At 41.8% G+C, this 18,956-nt stretch overlaps 1 protein-coding gene across 10 annotated transcripts in view; it reads left to right on the top strand.

The window, feature by feature from the left end:
• The window catches only part of KYNU (kynureninase), a 147,926-nt gene that overhangs the window by 36,535 nt on the left and 92,435 nt on the right, over positions 1–18,956 (top strand). For 9 of the 10 annotated variants that reach the window (XM_058193725.1, XM_058193692.1, XM_058193637.1 and 6 more), the window contains one exon: positions 9,740–9,860. The exons of the other annotated variant lie outside the window; for it this stretch is intronic. In XM_058193725.1, the coding sequence (XP_058049708.1) occupies positions 9,764–9,860 (97 nt within the window). In that variant the 5' untranslated portion in view covers positions 9,740–9,763. The remainder of the gene's footprint in view (positions 1–9,739; positions 9,861–18,956) is intronic. 10 annotated transcript variants of the gene reach the window in all.

Raw genomic sequence — 18,956 nt, 5'->3', positions numbered from 1 at the left:
TAAGTTTTTTAATTGCTTTTATATTGTATTTATGTGTTTTTAAGTGCCTGTAAACCGCCCTGAGTCCTTCGGGAGATAGGGCGGTATATAAATATGATCAAATAAATAAATAAATAAATAAATAAAGGTGGCAAATAAATCTAAGCTCCTTCCTCCTATTTTTCCCACAACAGCAACCCTATGAAATGAGTTGGGAGAGAGAGCCAGTCACCCTGAGAGAGGGTGACTGGCTCAAAATCACCCAGCAGGCTTTCATGGCTAAAGTAGGACTTGAACTCAAGGTCTCCTCCAGTGGTGAAATCTGAACCGGTTTGCTACCAGTTCGCTGGCCGCGCATGTGCACCAAATGCGCACTGCATGCGCATGCACAGTGCGCATCAAAAGGGAAGGTAAGTAGAACAGCGAGTGGGGAATCAGCTGTGGTGCACAGTTTAGCTTCGCTAGAAAGCAGGAAATCCTGCTTTCTAGCAAAGGTAAACCGTGTGGCACAGGTGAGATCATAGCTTTTTTAAAAACCGGTTCAACCGAACCGGTAACTAATTACCGGTTTGACTGAACCGGTAGTTTTTAGCACTACCAGTTCACCCGAACTGAGAGAACCGGTAGCATTTCACCCTTGGTCTCCTCTCAATTTCTAGCCTGATGCCTTAACCACTACTAGACCAAATTGGACCTCTCTCTTTTTTTAATTTGCTTATTAGATTATATTCAGGGTTGAAATGCTACCTGTTCGCACCAGTTCAGGGAACCAGTAGTAATAAAAACTACCGGTTCCTGCAAACCGGTAGTAAAAACATGCTACTGGTTCGTCTGAACTGGTATTTCCGATGATCAGCTGTGCCGTACAATTAACATTCGCTAGAAAGCAGAAAATCCTGCTTTCTAGCGAATCTAAATCGCGAATCTAAATCTAGCAAATCTAAATCGCGCGGCACAGCTGTTCCCCCCACCACTGTTCTACTTACCTTCTTAAGTCTTCTTTTTCTGCGCAAAGTGTGCATTTGGTGTGCACTGTGCATGCGCGTGTGTGCAGCATGTATTTCGTGTGTATTGCACATGTGTGTGCAGGATGATTTCACCACTGATTATATTTATATTTACAATAAAGAAAATACATGGCTGCTCATAGCTTCTTTCAGGAATAAAGACCAGAGCTGACATTTTGTTGTTGGTAGGATAGCTGACTTAGTTATCCATATTTTGGGGAGCTTGTTTGTGGGAAGATACTATTGGCTGAACATGGAGCATCATGTAACTTTTTTATCCTGTGTGTGGGATGCTGGTCCATACTTCCACAGTATGTTTGGTGATTTTTAGGCTGTTTAAAAAATGTTTATTGTCCCCTACCCAATTCCACATTTGTAAGATGAGTGGCTAAATAAATTTGATAAATAAATAATGTAAATGAAATATTTTTATGGATATTTGAGTCACAACTTATGCTAAAAATCACTTAATAGCTGAAATGCTATGAGGGTATTTCTCTACATGTCCATGTAGCATAAGAGATATGAAAACTTTGATCATATAGGGATTATTTTCTTCTACACAGAAAGAGACCAAGGCAGGAATAATTTCTCTGACCAGTAATATTCTCTATTCATTGCAGACGTCTCTCTAAAATTTATCAAACTTTGAGCAAGTAAGCCATATTAATATAGATGTTTAACATTCTCAGAACAGTGGCATCTTAATGATGCTTAAGTAATGCCTATACATTAATTTAAATGTGTATTCCTCAAACTGAACTAGCATACTGCTTGTAACACAGAGTATCCCATTAAGAATCTGAAGCACACATCAAAAAGTCTAATTCCGAAACTGATTTTGAAGCTAATTTTCCAAATTAGCCATATAATAATCAGCCATAGATAACTAGAGAGCCAGTTTAGTCTAGTAGTTAAAGCAATTGGCTAAAAAGCAGGAGACCATGACTTCTAGTCCAGCCTTAGCCAGGAAACCCACCTGGATGACCCTGGGCCAATTGCTCTCAGCCCAATTCAGTTCACAGGGTTGTTGTGGGGAAAATAGGAGGCTTAGGGGTTTTTAATTAGTTGTTTTAATAGATTTTTAAGGGGAGGAAGGCGATGGGTTTGGGTTGGGGGTGGGGGCGGAGTTGGGGAAACCCGCGGGTGGGGTATCAGTTCCTCGCATGCTCGTGGCGGTGAGTTAATAGGTCCGAGGGTTACGGGGAGTTCAGGTTCCACTAGTGGAGGTGGTGCTATTTGCACGGTATGGGGAGGGGCAGATTTGGCGGAAGTGGGGGCTCGGATCGTGTTAAGGGGTGCGCTCGATGCTTGCAGGCGATCGCGCCCGAGCCCCCAGACTTTCCGTTCCCGGATGGTCAAGACCCTCAGAGCCTGGGCCTTCGGCTGATGTTGTGTAATGCACGGTCCGTGGCCAATAAGGCCCCCCTAATTCACAACCTTATTCAGGGGGGTGCCGCGGACTTTATAGGCATTATGGAGACCTGGTTGGGTGCAGAAGGGGGCGTGCCCCTGGTACAGATGTGCCCGCCAGGCTTCCGTGCATTTCATCAGCCGAGAGCCCAGGGTAGGGGTGGAGGGGTGGCGGTTGTGATTAGAGAGAGTCTGGAGCCGAGGGAGACCACTGTACCTCAGATTGCCGGGTGTGAATCCCTCTTTGTGAAGTGGGGCCATAGATGTCAGATGGGCTTGCTGGTCACGTACCTGGCTCCTTGCTGCGTGACAGCTGCCCTGCCCGAGCTCCTGGAGGTGCTTGCTGGGGTGGCAGTTGAGACCCCCAGACTTTTAGTCATGGGGGACTTTAACTTGCCATCTTCCGGCTCGTCATCGACAGCAGCTCGGGAGTTCACGGCCTCCATGACGGCCTTGGACCTGACTCAAGTAGTTGATGGCCCTACCCACATTGGGGGTGGTACACTCGATCTGATTTTTGTCTCTGGTCAGTGGTTGAGAGATCTGGACTTAAAGGAAATAGTCATTGAACCTTTGTCATGGTCAGATCACTCTCTCCTTCGCCTGGACTTTCTGACCGCCATCCAACACCGCAGGGAGACGGAGCCGATGCGTTGGTTCTGTCCCAGGCGCCTGATGGACCCGGAGAGGTTCGGGACAGAGGTTGGGCCATTCCCTGAGGGTCTGGCTCACGGCACGTCTGAGGAACTTGTTGCGGCCTGGGAACGGGCCGCGGTGGGGGCCTTAGATCGTGTCGTGCCTCTGCGGCCTCTGACCCGGCGCAGGTCCCAACCAGCTCCTTGGTTCTCCGAGGAGCTGAGGGGGATGAAGCGCCGGAGAAGATGCCTAGAGAGTTCCTGGAGGTCTAGCCGTTCAGAGGCTGATCGGACACTAGTGAAGTCCTATACTAGGACTTACCTAGTGGCATTGAGGAAGCGGCGTTGCTCGCCTCCTCCCTCATTGCGTCGGCAGATAACCGCCCAGCCGCCCTGTTTGGGTGACTCGTTCCCTCCTTCACCAGGGGGCGGGATGACCCGCTGCAGGGGCGTGCTGAGGAGTTTAACGGTTATCTATACGATAAAATCGTTCAGCCGGGACGGGTTGGACCAAAATTGCGGTGACTCAGGTGAGGCGCTCGAGGTGGTCTTGGTGACATTGTTTGGGATGAGTTTGACCCTGTGGCTCCCGAGGTCATGGACAGGTTGTTGGGTAGGTTGAATGCCACCACGTGTTTACTGGACCCGTGCCCCTCCTGGCTGGTGCTGGCCACTCAGGAGGTGACATGAGGCTGGCTCAGGCGATTCGACTGCTTCTTTGGTGGAGGTGTCTTTCCGGCCGCCTTGAAAGAGGCGGTGGTGAGGCCCTCCTTAAGAAGCCTTCCTGGACCCGGCTGTTTTAGGTAATTATCGTCCGGTCTCCAACCCGCTTGGCGAAGGTTGTAGAAATATGGTGGCATATCAGTTCCCCTTGCACCTGGATGAAACTGTCTACCTAGACCCGTTCCAGTCCAGTTTCCGGCGCGGTTACAGCACTGAGACGGCTTTGGTCGCGTTGGTGGATGATCTCTGGAGGGCCAGGGATAGGGGTTGTTCCTCTGCCCTGGTTCTATTAGACCTCTCAGCGGCTTTCGATACCATCGACCATGGTATCCTGCTGCGCGGTTGGAGGATTGGGAGTGGGAGGCACCGTTTATCGGTGGTTCTCCTCCTATCTCTCCGACCGGTCGCAGTCGGTGTTGACAGGGGCAGAGGTCGGCCCGGGCGCCTCACTTGTGGGGTGCCGCAGGGGTCGATCCTCTCGCCCCTTCTGTTTAACATCTACATGAAGCCGCTGGGTGAGATCATCAGTGGTTTCGGTGTGAAGTACCAGCTGTATGCGGATGACACCCAGCTGTACTTTTCCACACCGGACCACCCCAACGAAGCTATCGAAGTGCTGTCCCGGTGTCTGGAGGCCGTACGGGTCTGGATGGGGAGAAACAGGCTCAAGCTCAATCCCTCCAAGACAGAGTGGCTGTGGGTGCCGGCATCCCGGTACAGTCAGCTAAATCCGCGGCTGGCCATCGGTGGGGGGTCATTGGCCCCGATGGAGAGGGTCCGCAACTTAGGCGTCCTCCTGGATGAACGGCTGTCTCTAGAAGATCATTTGACGGCCGTCTCCAGGAGAGCGTTCTACCAGGTTCGCCTGGTGCGCCAGTTGCGCCCCTTTCTGGACCGGGATGCCCTATGCACGGTCACTCACGCACTCGTGATGTCTCGCCTGGATTACTGCAATGCTCTCTACATGGGGCTCCCCTTGAAGGGCATCCGGAGGCTACAGTTAGTCCAGAATGCGGCTGGCCGGGGGATAGATGGAGCCCCCCGTGGCTCCCGCATAACACCTATCCTGCGCAGACTGCACTGGCTACCTGTGGCCTTCTGGGTGTGCTTCAAGGTTTTGGTGACCACCTTTAAATCGCTCCATGGCATAGGGCCGGGTTATTTACGGGACCGCCTACTGCTACCGAATACCTCTCACCGACCCGTGCGCTCTCATAGAGAGGGACTCCTCAGGGTGCCGTCAGCGAGGCAATGTCGTCTGGCGGCGCCCAGGAAGGGCCTTCTCTGTGGGGCTCCCACCCTCTGGAACGAACTACCCCGGACTTCGTCAGCTTCGGACCTTGGACCTTCCGCGAGCTTAAAACATACTTATTTAATTGCAGGACTGAGTTAGATTTTAAATTTATGGGTTTTAAATTGGGTTTTATGTCTATATTTTTAATTATCGGGCTTTTAGAATAAGTTTTTAATTGCTTTTATATTGTATTTATGTGTTTTAAGTGCCTGTAAACCGCCCTGAGTCCTTGGGAGATAGGCGGTATATAAATATGATCAAATAAATAAATAAATAAATAAATAAAGGTGGCAAATAAATCTAAGCTCCTTCCTCCTATTTTTCCCACAACAGCAACCCTATGAAATGAGTTGGGAGAGAGCCAGTCACCCTGAGAGAGGGTGACTGGCTCAAAATCACCCAGCAGGCTTTCATGGCTAAAGTAGGACTTGAACTCAAGGTCTCCTCCAGTGGTGAAATCTGAACCGGTTTGCTACCAGTTCGCTGGCCGCGCATGTGCACCAAATGCGCGCTGCATGCGCATGCACAGTGCGCATCAAAAGGGAAGGTAAGTAGAACAGCGAGTGGGGAATCAGCTGTGGTGCACAGTTTAGCTTCGCTAGAAAGCAGGAAATCCTGCTTTCTAGCAAAGGTAAACCGTGTGGCACAGGTGAGATCATAGCTTTTTTAAAAACCGGTTCAACCGAACCGGTAACTAACTACCGGTTTGACTGAACCGGTAGTTTTTAGCACTACCAGTTCGCCCGAACTGAGAGAACCGGTAGCATTTCACCCTTGGTCTCCTCTCAATTTCTAGCCTGATGCCTTAACCACTACTAGACCAAATTGGACCTCTCTCTTTTTTTAATTTGCTTATTAGATTATATTCAGGGTTGAAATGCTACCTGTTCGCACCAGTTCAGGGAACCAGTAGTAATAAAAACTACCGGTTCCTGCAAACCTGTAGTAAAAACATGCTACTGGTTCGTCTGAACTGGTATTTCCGATGATCAGCTGTGCCGTACAATTAACATTCGCTAGAAAGCAGAAAATCCTGCTTTCTAGCGAATCTAAATCGCGAATCTAAATCTAGCAAATGTAAATCGCGCGGCACAGCTGTTCCCCCCACCACTGTTCTACTTACCTTCTTAAGTCTTCTTTTTCTGCGCAAAGTGTGCATTTGGTGTGCACTGTGCATGCGCGTGTGTGCAGCATGTATTTCGTGTGTATTGCACATGTGTGTGCAGGATGATTTCACCACTGATTATATTTATATTTACAATAAAGAAAATACATGGCTGCTCATAGCTTCTTTCAGGAATAAAGACCAGAGCTGACATTTTGTTGTTGGTAGGATAGCTGACTTAGTTATCCATATTTTGGGGAGCTTGTTTGTGGGAAGATACTATTGGCTGAACATGGAGCATCATGTAACTTTTTTATCCTGTGTGTGGGATGCTGGTCCATACTTCCACAGTATGTTTGGTGATTTTTAGGCTGTTTAAAAAATGTTTATTGTCCCCTACCCAATTCCACATTTGTAAGATGAGTGGCTAAATAAATTTGATAAATAAATAATGTAAATGAAATATTTTTATGGATATTTGAGTCACAACTTCTGCTAAAAATCACTTAATAGCTGAAATGCTATGAGGGTGTTTCTCTACATGTCCATGTAGCATAAGAGATATGAAAACTTTGATCATATAGGGATTATTTTCTTCTACACAGAAAGAGACCAAGGCAGGAATAATTTCTCTGACCAGTAATATCCTCTATTCATTGCAGATGTCCCTCTAAAATTTATCAAACTTTGAGCAAGTAAGCCATATTAATATAGATGTTTAACATTCTCAGAACAGTGGCATCTTAATGATGCTTAAGTAATGCCTATACATTAATTTAAATGTGGATTCCTCAAACTGAACTAGCATACTGCTTGTAACACAGAGTATCCCATTAAGAATCTGAAGCACACATCAAAAAGTCTAATTCCGAAACTGATTTTGAAGCTAATTTTCCAAATTAGCCATATAATAATCAGCCATAGATAACTAGAGAGCCAGTTTAGTCTAGTAGTTAAAGCAATTGGCTAAAAAGCAGGAGACCATGACTTCTAGTCCAGCCTTAGCCAGGAAACCCACCTGGATGACCCTGGGCCAATTGCTCTCAGCCCAATTCAGTTCACAGGGTTGTTGTGGGGAAAATAGGAAGAAGGTGTGTAAGATAAATTTGCTGCCTTGAGTTATTTGTGAAAAAAATAAAAGCAGGAAATAAATAAATAAATAAAATAAAATAAATAATTCAAAGTCAGACATGGGCAGTTCATGGACATGCCATATTCCTAATTGCTTTATGGCATTTGTCACTAACCGTGAATGGGTTATCAGACAGTTTGTAACAAAATTATATATCCTACATTACAGCACTTTTAATGTCATACTTATACCTCAAATCCTAAAAAGTCTTCTATGTATCTGTTGTCCATGATGTTTATATTTTATAGGTGTTGAAAATTCAGGCTGGCGTGAAAGGGGAATCAGGGAGAAAAGAGGGATGCTAGAATTATTTTCCAAGACTATGTTGCGTTGCATTGCATTGCATTGGCATCCTTCAGTCTCAAAAGGTTATGGTATCGTGCTCTGGAAAGAGGTCCTAAAACAGCATCTGGTGTGACTAAAAAGGCCAATTCGAGAGTGACAATCCCTTCCACACTGAGGGCAGATACATTCTGTCCCCTGCCCAGCCCCCAGATTTCGCTGGTTCCAGGACTGCCTCTTTGCCTCAGCCTGCCGAACAAATGTTTCTTCAAATTGGAGAAGGCCATGCTGCGCCTTTAGCCTCCAAGCTGAACGATTAGAGCAGTGGTGAAATCCAATTTTTTTTACTACCTGTTCTGTGGGTTTTGCTTGGTGGGCGTGGTATGGCTTGGTGGGCATGGCAGGGGAAGGATACTGCAAAATTTCCACTCCCACCCCACTCTGGGGCCAGCCAGAGGTGGTATTTTCCAGTTTTCCAAACTACTCAAGATTTCCGCTACTGGTTCTCCGAACTGCTCAAAATTTCCACTACCGGTTCTCCAGAACCTGTTGGATTTCACCCCTGGATTAGAGGTCAAGGTTTCCCAGTTGTTAATGTCCATTTCCAAAGCCTTTAGATCCTTCTTGCAGATATCCTTATATCACAATTGCGGTCTCCCTCTGAGGCTATGTAGTTATTATAAAAAATGAAATAAAAATGTCATTTATCCAAAACCCTTACATTTCCATATGGACCTCTAACATATTTGTTTTCTCTATTATATAGCGTGTTTTGCATAGCTGTGTATTCAAATTTAAAGACCTTATCTTCTATGTTGTTTACATTTTGAAAATTATTTGAGAGAAAAAGAGATACTGTTTTCATTATTCAGTTCATTATGGCAACAAAACCATTCTTTAAGGCTGAAAAAACACAGACACACTTAAATGAATATTGGACGGAGTTCTCCAATCTCCAAAGCATGTTTTATAAATAATTTTTGAAGCATGGACAATACTTTATGTCTTGTATGTTGTTGATGCAGATGAAAATTCTTGCATAATGATTAGTAACAGAAGAAATCTGTTTCACAAATGGAACTCCTTCATGGAATCATAGAATTGGAAAGGACATCAGAACTTATTCAGTTCAATATTGTACTCAGTGTGGAAGCTGCTAAGAAAAGGGAACATAACACTTTAGGAAGCAATCTGTAAGAATTCTAATATAGATCTTCCCCATAATATTAGCCCGCTCATTCTGGTCCTATCTTGTTGGACAAAGAATTGAAATAGCTTTAGAAATCTGAAGACTGCTATCATTGCTCCTCAATCTTCTTGTCTGTCCAGATAAACATATAGCAATAGCATTTAGACTTTACAGCCCTCTCTAAGCAGTTTACAGAGTCAGCCTATTTCCCCCAACAATTTGGGTCCTCATTTTACCCACCTTGGAAGGAGGGAAGACTGAGTCAGCCTTGAGCCTGGTGAGATTCAAACTGTCAAATTGCAGACAACTGGCAGTCAGCAGAAGTAGCCTGCAGTACTGCATTCTAACCACTGTGCTCATATACCATTCCTTCAACTTTTCTTCATTAGGCTTGGTTTTTAGTCTCTTATGTTCTTGGTAGCCTCTGATCCTTGGTAGCCCTTTGTCAGTAGCTATCAGCCTTTTTGATCAAATATGCTACTATTCTCCTTCAAAAAACTTGGAACTATGGCTCTAGGATTCCTCATCAATCTTTTTTATGGAGTGTTACAGTACAAACATATCTAGAATGAGGCCAAGACTATAAACAACTTCCTTAATCATATATACAGTTTACCTTCTGTGGGTTGAAAGAGAAGTGGATTAACATGCTTTTGCTATACTTTGATACAAGTAGCATGGTTCTAATATTTGTGCAGCATGATACTATAGTATAATCAATGTTAACGCATATATCTTTGGTAAATATATAACTTAGAACTGATGGACATCTTTGCGTCTTTTAATGAAGAGAATTTTGGCAATTTCACAAATTGCCAAAGGCCTGCTTTTTGCCCTACATACCAAAGGCCCATAACAGGAGAATAATCTTTTAGTAAATATATGTTAATGTCTTCGGTTATAAATGAATCTGTCATTTTTCATATTTGTTTCAAACAGTGGCAGTCTTTTAATGGCTTTCTTGGATATTTCCCCTTCAGCCAGTCCAACTTTAGTGAAGGAGGATGAAAACTGCATCTACTTTGCTGGACACTCTCTTGGTCTTCAACCAAAGAAAATTAAAACTTACTTGGATGAAGAACTTGACAAGTGGGCTAAAGTGTGAGTAGTTCCCTCAGGTACAATACACTAAATATGTATGTTTGAGAGCAATGTATTGAAGATGAATAGGAGAATATTCTATTAAATATCCCCTTTTCTAGGAGGACTAATACCACATTATCCTTCTAAAAGACTATTGCTTTAAAAGATCTGACTTTTCTTTTTCTTTTTTATTTATTTATTTATGTATTTATTTATGTATGTATGTATGTATGTATGTATGTATTTATTTATTTATTTATTTATTTATTTATTTATTTATTTATATCTCCCTTTTTATTATTCCAATAATAAGACAGCAAGCACACACAATACTCCCTCCTCCTCCTATTTTCCCCACAACAACAATCCTATGAGGTAAATTGGGCTGAGAGAGAATGACTATCCAAAGTCACCCAGCTGGTTTTTCAAGCCTGAAGTGGGACTAGAACTCACTGTCTCCTAGTTTCTAGCCTGGTGCCTTCTCTACTATAATATAGGAAAATGAAACAATGACGGTAGGTTTTTTTTACATAGCTTCCATTTGGTTAGATTATTTGAAGAGTACAATCAAAAATTTAATGACTGCAATTTAAATAATGAGGTCCTATATATGTTTACCCATTAGTAGTTCTGACTGTTTTCAACTGGAATTATAGTTATGTGAGTGAGTATAGGACCTTAAACTGTTTATTATAGAAGTTAGGACTACATTGTTGAACCTTTATCCTGGTTGTGTGATTCAAATTATCATGTTAAATATTGGTATTTTAGTTTCCAGTCTTTATCATATGTTTTCTTAAAACAATGTTTTCTCTTTTAAAGAGCAATCCATACAAACTGTATGATGTTTGCTTCTGGACTGTGTATCTTGGCATTTGCTTTCTTAATCCTAGACCAACTTGAGTGGGACAAGATCTTTGCAGCTACAGGCTTTTGCCAAGGCATGTACCTTCTGATTCTGAAATTTTAAAATTCAAGTTTTAAAACATGAACCAGATTAGGTCTGAACTTTTGACTTTTTCAGAATTTAGTAGTGTGTCAACCCAGGAAAGTGTATATATTAATATTTGAAAGTTGCTATGATTGGTAAGATCTTTTTAAAGAAACATCCCAAAACCAGCATTGTGCATTATCATTAAGGGCATTATATCGTTACATTTTTCAATGTTCTAAAAGTCACTTTTCTGGATTGTTTAAAATTGTAAGACTGTTTTCACATGACAGTAAAACTACCAGAAAGTAAGGTATCTTCAACATTAAAATAAGAATATGTTCTAATTGAATATATTTAAATTTAAAAATCATGTAAGTGTTGATCCTCAAGAAACCATTGATAAACGTGCTATATGTGTGGCAGTTCAAAATCAAACATGAACAAAAAAGAGATGAGAATTATTTTTGCTTGGTTTGATTTCTTAATTGCCATTTTATGAAATCCACATACATGATAACATTCTTCAGTCTTTACACATTTCTAAATTTGAGGATGGAGTTCTCTGTTTAAAAATGCATATAAAAATCTATACATTGTGGAAATAAAAAAAAAATATTAAGGAAAAGTTCTTGCAAAGTGAATATGTTCCGAAAAATGTCTAAACAAATAAGCACACGTTTCTGTTCATGTCAAAAGTCATAATTTCTGTCTATACTTAAAAAGAAAAGGAACAAAAAATCACGCTCATACCAGATGGAGCCAAGGAAGAAAGGGAGAAAAATATTAAGAGAGGGAATCTGGGAGAGACTGAAAGAAAATTTTTAGGAGTAGAAGAAAAATAAAGAAGAAAAGAAATTAAGATAGAGATAGAACCACTGTCTCTTTTTTATTTATTTGTGTTGGATAATATATGTAAGCTTGGTTTTTAACCCATTAATCAAGCTCTTAATTATTAAATTATATTAAGGCTACTATCTTGTACACATAGGAAAATATTTTTTATTGAATTCAGTGGAACTTAACTATTTTACTAGAAATTTACTGGTCAATGACCGAAATAAAATGATTGACTGAGTAGTATACCGTCTTTTTCGGAGTATAAGACACACTTTTTTCCTCCGTATAAGAGGGTGGAAAAGTTGGTGCGTCTTATACACCAAATACAGCCATTTTTGGGCTCCTGAAGCCCTGCCCCACTCATCCCATTTTTTGCAAAAATGAGCCCATTTTTGCCCTCCCCCAACCCCCAGGAGCAGTCTGCAGGCCTCCCAAACCCTCTGTCCACCCCGTTTTTGTGCAAAAATAGCATTTTTGCCCTCCCCCAGCCCTCGGGAGCAGTGTGCAGGCCTCCCAAACCCTCTGCATGCCCCATTTTTTGCAAAAATGGATGAAAATTGGGCCCATTTTTGCAAAAAAATGGGGCACGCAGAGAGTTTGGGAGGCCTGCAGAGTGCTCCTGGGGGCCGGGGAGAGCAAAACCCTTTTTTTTTCTTACTTACCTCTTCAAAATCTTGATGCATCTTATACACCGGTGCGTCTTATAGTCTGAAAAATACAGTAAGTCTGAAAAATAATGTTTGCAGTTTTTCTTTAAAACAGAAAATCAAAGTCAATAAAAGTGTTATGACTCCATTTAAAATCCTTGTGAGGCAAAGAAAGGGCAAAGGAGAACATTTTAACTTTAAGTCATATTCTTCTCTGTGTTCATCTAGCGTAACTGCACTTTGCCAGCCACTTAAAAAATGCAGTCTTATCTATTTTTCTATGATTATCATAGCAGATCAAAGCAATTGCCGACTTCCTCGAAGAGGTAAAAGTTAAATAGCTCTTTCCTCCATTCATACGAGACCCGCAGAAGTAATATTTAATCTTCCATAACTTGCTATTTCATTAGTTGATTTTTCCATGCATGAGTTGTGACAAAAAAAGGATTTGAGGATGAAAAAAACATATTTAACATTTGTTGAAGATAGCTATCTTAGAGCAGTTGCCCAAATGCAATTCACAATAATATAGGATATTTGTGTTGGAAGGAGTGAAGGATATGGCAACTTTGTAGAATACTTTATAGAATATAGAGGACTATTTTGTAACCAAGCAATTCTGCTTGTGAGAAAGGTGTTAATCAAAAAATTACAAATCAAATAATCAAGGGGTCTTTACCATTAGCATGTTTCATATGGGAAGCCCAGGTACCTTTGTTGAACCCCCTACATTAGTTTCTTTTTGGAAAATCTCATAGGTTTTGAAATACTTCTATGAAATCTTGTGATTAAGAATGTGAGGTGGTATCCAGCAGGTTCTGACTAGTTCTGGAGAACCGGTAGTGGAAATTTTGAGTAGTTCGGAGAACCGGAAAATACCACCTCTGACTGGCCCCGTCCCCATCTATTCTTTGCCTCCTGAATCCCAGCTGATCAGGAGGAAATGGGGATTTTGCAATAACCTTCCCCTGGAGTGGGGAGGGAATGGAGATTTTACCTTCCCCTGCCACACCCACCAAGCCACACCCACAGAACCAGTAGTAAAAAAATTTGAATCCCACCACTGATAAGAATGTCAAAATCTGACAAGATATAAAAGAGAGTATATTTGGAAAACGAGGAAATAGGAAGAAGAAGAACAGATGGGAAGAACAGTATTGTACACATGTAATTCCAAACAAAAACACTCAGAGTAGGCTAAGATATCAAAAGTCAGAAGGATTCAGAATGAAAGCAAAGTCATGCATTTTTAGGCATTGGAGATAAGTGAAACTTTTAATACTTTCTTCTCCAGTAACTTGATACTTGCATTTCAGGTAGCAGTGGATTAATAAGAAAATATGACAAGAACAAAAATGCCAACTTGTTAATGCCTAAATTTATGGGCATTCTCAGGCATAGTACTCAGTTAAGTATAACAGAACAGAATAACAAGAGTTGGAAGGGACCTTGGAGGTCTTCTAGTCCAATCCCCTGCTGAGGCAGGAAACCCTATACCATTTCAGACAAATGGCTGTCCAATCTCTTCTTAAAAACTTTCAGTGTTAGCAGTCAGGATGATGAGCTTCATATTCATTCCTTCATTTATTAGAATTCCAGAAACTATACTTCCATCTACTTATAGAAATTCTCAGTCATCTACATCATGTTTGTCCCAAAGGTAGTTTTTTTTAATTTTATTTAAAGCAACTGGACTTTTTTTTTGCTTGAAGACGTTTCGCTGAAGAAGCTTCTTGGATGAGCAGCCAAACGACTTTAGGGAAAAAACAAAGTCCAGTTGCCTTTTGAAAAACACCTTTGGGTAAAATGACCAGATTTCAGCGATGGCAAAGCGGGACACCATTGACAGGGGGCGGGGGGGGAGGCTGTGCATGCGTGTTGAGTCTTGCCATCTGCCTGAAGGAGGAGGAGTGGCTGCTACTTCTCTCTCTCGGCTCTTCTCTTCCTCTCGGGTGAAGTCAAGCGGCATCTCTCCTCCCTCTCGCGCCCCCTTCTCTGCCACTCCCCCTTCTCCGCCTCCTCCTCTTGCGTTGCTGCCTCCCATTTTCAGAATGGGAGTGAAACAAAAAAAATCGGGACTTTTTGGAATTGCCGCGGGACGCAGGACAAATTATTAAAAAGCGGGACTGTCCCACCAAAAGCGGGACGTCTGGTCACTATAGCTTTGGGACTCTACATCTATCTTTTGTTTGCTTTGAATATAGCTGCACTGCTGTATTGGTGTTGTTGCTGTTTGGCCCTTTAGATTGGAGGAAGGTATGAAAAATAAGTCATTTTTTCTTCAGAAATATGAAAATCATTAAAACAAATACACAAAGAATGATGCCTCTAGACTTTAAAAACGGTTACTCTATACGACTAGTAGAACATATAACCCAAGGACTGTTTGCAGTTTGCCAAGCACCCTTCTACTGCCCATCTTTTTTTTTTTTAAGTAAATTTAGAACCATTGCTGCTACCACTATTGGCCCAGAAGACAAAGTGTCAAGCATCTCAGGCCTTGCCACCATCTCTAGCAGTTTTGCTGTTCTGCCAATCACAGAACATCTCTTCAGCAATCTAAGTCCGTGATGGGGAACCTATGGCACCTATGCCTCTCTCTCTGGACATGTGCACTGTCACCAGCTGCTCTTCTGGTTTCTGGTGCACCAACCGGTCTTCCTATATGCTGGAGTGCCCCGAAGACCAGCTGGCCAGGGGCATGTGCGTGCCGGCCATCTGACCTTTGTGTTTCTGGTGTGTGCGTGCACTCATTCTGGTTTGTGCATTCAGTGCCAAAAAAGTTCACCCTCACTGATCTAAGTAATTCCTTAGAGCCTGTAATAATTTTTAATTTCTCAATGTGGCTCTTTCCCGTTGTCAGGTTGTGCCAGCCTTTACATTTTGATCATTGTCTGGGGTTGGGGGGGGGATATACATGGGAAGTTAAAAAAAATCAGTCCTACAGGTTGTGTCTTACTGTTTGAGGAATGGAAGGATAAAAAGTTACTTGCAATAGCCAGAATTAGTGGCAAATTATTTCTATTTAAGAAAACATTGCACATTTATCTAGTTATAAAAACATGGGCAGCTATTTGTCTAAAAGGTGGTACCAGGGGGTGAAATCCAGTAGGTTCTGACAGGTTCTGAGGAACCGGTAGCGGAAATTTTGAGCAGTTCGGAAACTGAATGGAGATTTTGCAGTATCCTTTCCCTGCCATGCCCACCAAGCCACACCCACAGAACCGGTAGTAAAAAAATTGGTTTCACCACTGGGTGGTACTGTTCACTGAAAAAAATGGATCCAGCAGAAAAGCACCCATTTGTTGATTTCCAGTTACAGCCTGAAGGGAGGTAGAAGATTCAGACTCCAGTTGTGCCTCCAAATTAGTTTGAGGTGATGGACAGTTTTCTGAATGGTTGAATCAACTTCAAAATCTGTACCCATCCCAAATTTGCACTTATAGATACTACAGCAGATAAACATTGAAGTTATATAAGCACAATTCAGTTTCAAATATATCTTGCCAAACATACAAATTCAGAAGGAGAACGTTGTGTGAAAAGAAGAAGAACCTTGTGTGAAAATAACAGGAGTGTGCCAGATAGTATTATTTTAGAGAGCCTAAAGAAAAGTAAATGTCAAAATCGGGCCAAGCCAAAAGAGGACAGTTAGAGAAAAGCAAGTTATATTTAGAAATGTTACCACACAAATCCAGCACAAATCCAAGAAGTGGAGGCCTAAAGGCCTGAGAAAAACGTATTGGGAATATTTTGCTTCTGAGCTAACAAACAATAATAAAAGTTTGAAATTGGTTGTTCTTCATCTTCTTTTGAAAGAATTGTGGTTTGTTGTTTTAAAATTTGAAACAGAAAAATTGCTGTTGTGAGGATAAGCCACAGAAGCAAATAAATGTTTATCACATTTTGGATCTCTTTATAAATTGGATCTACCTTTAATGAATGTTGTTGTATGACATTGTTTATTTCATTTTTTTTTTAATGCTGGGAATGTTCTGACAGAGAATTAGAATTTTATAAGTGGAATAATAGATTTGGAAGGGACCTTAGAAATCAGTTCAGGATCCACTAAATTATTGGTGACATATGACTATCCAGCCTTTGTCTGAATGCCTTTTAACAAAAGAGAAGTCACCACTTCATGGGATAATGTGTTCCACTTTCTGGCAGCTTATATAGTCAAAAAAATTCTTCCTGATATCCAGCTGGAACTTGCTTCCTTGTAATTTTTAACTCATTGGCACTGATCATGCCTTCTAGGCAATGGAGAGTAACTCCATTCTCTTTTCTGTGTGATATTTGAAGATTCCTAGTGTATCTCCCATTGTTCTTTTCCACAGGTTAAATCTAGTCAGATCTTTAATCTTTCCTCATACAATTTGGCTTTTAGACCTTTAAACATCTTAGAAGCTCTCCTCTCAGTATATTCCAATTCGATAAGCTGACTGAAGACTTTGCCTGGTGTAGACATCAAGTAGGCAGATTGGTATTTTCCTGGGATCTCCTTCTTCCCCATTTTGATGATGGTGACATTTGCTCTCCTCCAGTCTTCTGAGACTTACTGGTCCCTGAACCTTTTCCCCCCTTTGCATTCAATCATGTCAGATTCTCAGAAACTGTCTGCCCAAGTCCCTGCAATTTTCTTGCCAAGGTTTTTCAGAAGTGGTTTGCCATTGCTGCCTTCCTAAGCTGAGTTCAAATGACTGGCCCAAAATCACCCAGATAGCTTTGTGCCTAACACAGGACTAGAATTCATGGTCTTCTGATTTCTAGCCTAATGCCTTTATCACTACACCAAACTGGCTCTCTCAAAAAGTGATTTTGTAATTACATCCACTAATTCCTTCAGTGCCCTGACTTATATGACCCTGGAGTCTTGAATATATTTAAATTAGCTTAATTCTCTCTTAGTGTTTCCTTATCTATCCTAAACTGCAAGTCTTATTGCCCCAGTGAGGAATGGCCTGCTGTACTAGGTTTCCACTTTCTCTCTGAGAGAAGACAGACTGAGTTTTCATACTAGACCTACACTTTCCTTTGGCTTTCCTTTCATTTAAAATACTTCCCTCAAATCTTTATTGTTATTTTGACATCTCTTGCAACTCAGCTTGTTCTGAATGTAGCATAGCTTTCAGCTATGTTTGGCAAGCATTGAGTGTGTGGGGATATTAACCCTAACCTATATATGTGATGTTGATGTAGACTGAATTTCAATATGATTTATTAGTTTGGTTAATCAGTGTAGCTGCTCATCTCAAATAGATGACTCTGGGCAGCATACAAGATTAAAACACAAAAACAGTGCAACAAAATATTTTTTTAAAAAAACTCAACAGAATTCATTAAAAATCTGTTTGAGATTCAGGAACAAATGATGATTTAGATTTAGAGGAGATTGGATGACTTCTACATAAAAATGGAGATATTTTCACTTTTCAACTAAATTTGAACTATATGAGTGGTTCACATAGTTTGTCCTTACTATCCTTTCTTCTTCCTTCTTTTTTTTTTTGCCTTGTCTCTGTGACCCCATCAGAAGTACGGGGGTACCTCAGAGGGATGGGGGAGGCTTTGAGAGGCCTGACGCAGGTCTCATATGAGTTGGGGGCGTGTGCTGCAATATGGTGCAAAGCTGCTATGATCTAGGAGCTATTGGCTTGGGAGACCCCAGCCTACTGCCCACCAGTGTGTAATCTGCATCTGTTACCTGGCCTATTGGGCCCGGAAAGCCTCGGAGACTGGGGGCAGCTGCAACATCTCTATGGTCATAAGAATAGGCGGACTGCTAATTGCCCCAATTTTCATCATTTGACTGGGGAACGTTGCAATGGCCTTATGTTTGGACACAGAGTGTAAAGTTTCTTCATTTGGCATTGTTCTAATTTTGAGAGTATCTTTATGAATTTTTGTCTGAATCCGACTGATTAACTATAGCCAAAGATAAGAAAAAAACAAGCAAACAAAGGGGGGGGGTTCCCTTCCTCTGAAATAGTTGCCAGGTTGTTATTGAAGTGCCCTTGGTGCCCTTTCCTGTTTTTTAGCTTGCTATCCCTGATGGTGTCACAGCATTCTGTGCTAACTTAGAAGAAAACTAACAGCCATGAAGCCATTTATTTGAGGCAGAAGTGGCACAGCTTATTTCTATCACAAGGCTCTAACTGCATGACATACTGTTAGCTTTGCTCAGCCAGGAAAAGAAACAACTGAATTAGCAAGCAAGAGGCAGGTAGGCAGAAATAATACCGATTCATGTTATGCATGTCTGAGAACTGCAGTAAAGGAACTCTTAACAACTCTCTGCTTCACGTTTTAATAGATTGTGGCTTGTGAGCCAAGCAGGAGCCAAGCATCAAAAATGCTTTTTTGGTGGATTGTGTCCCTGGGATGCTGAATATTAGGATGAATTTAGTTTTTTCTTAGCAGACTAAACTGTAATTGGAACATATCTTCCAAAAAAGGGTCCTTGGTGCTCTCTGAGCTTGGTTGTTTTCTCGTAGACAAACATGGGGGTTTGTTCTCAGTTTCAACTATCTATCTAACCATCTCATCCTCTGCCGCCCCCTTTTCTTTTGCCTCCCATCTTTCCCAGCGTCGGGTTATTTTCCAATGAGTCATCTCTTCACATTAGGTGGCCAAGATATTTGAACTTCAGCTTCAATATCTGTCCTTCCAGAAAACAGTCATATTTAATATCCT

This window comes from Ahaetulla prasina, chromosome 1 (genome assembly GCF_028640845.1).
Source record: "Ahaetulla prasina isolate Xishuangbanna chromosome 1, ASM2864084v1, whole genome shotgun sequence".
NCBI lineage: Eukaryota > Metazoa > Chordata > Lepidosauria > Squamata > Colubridae > Ahaetulla > Ahaetulla prasina.
This window is presented reverse-complemented; position numbering and strand designations above follow the sequence as displayed.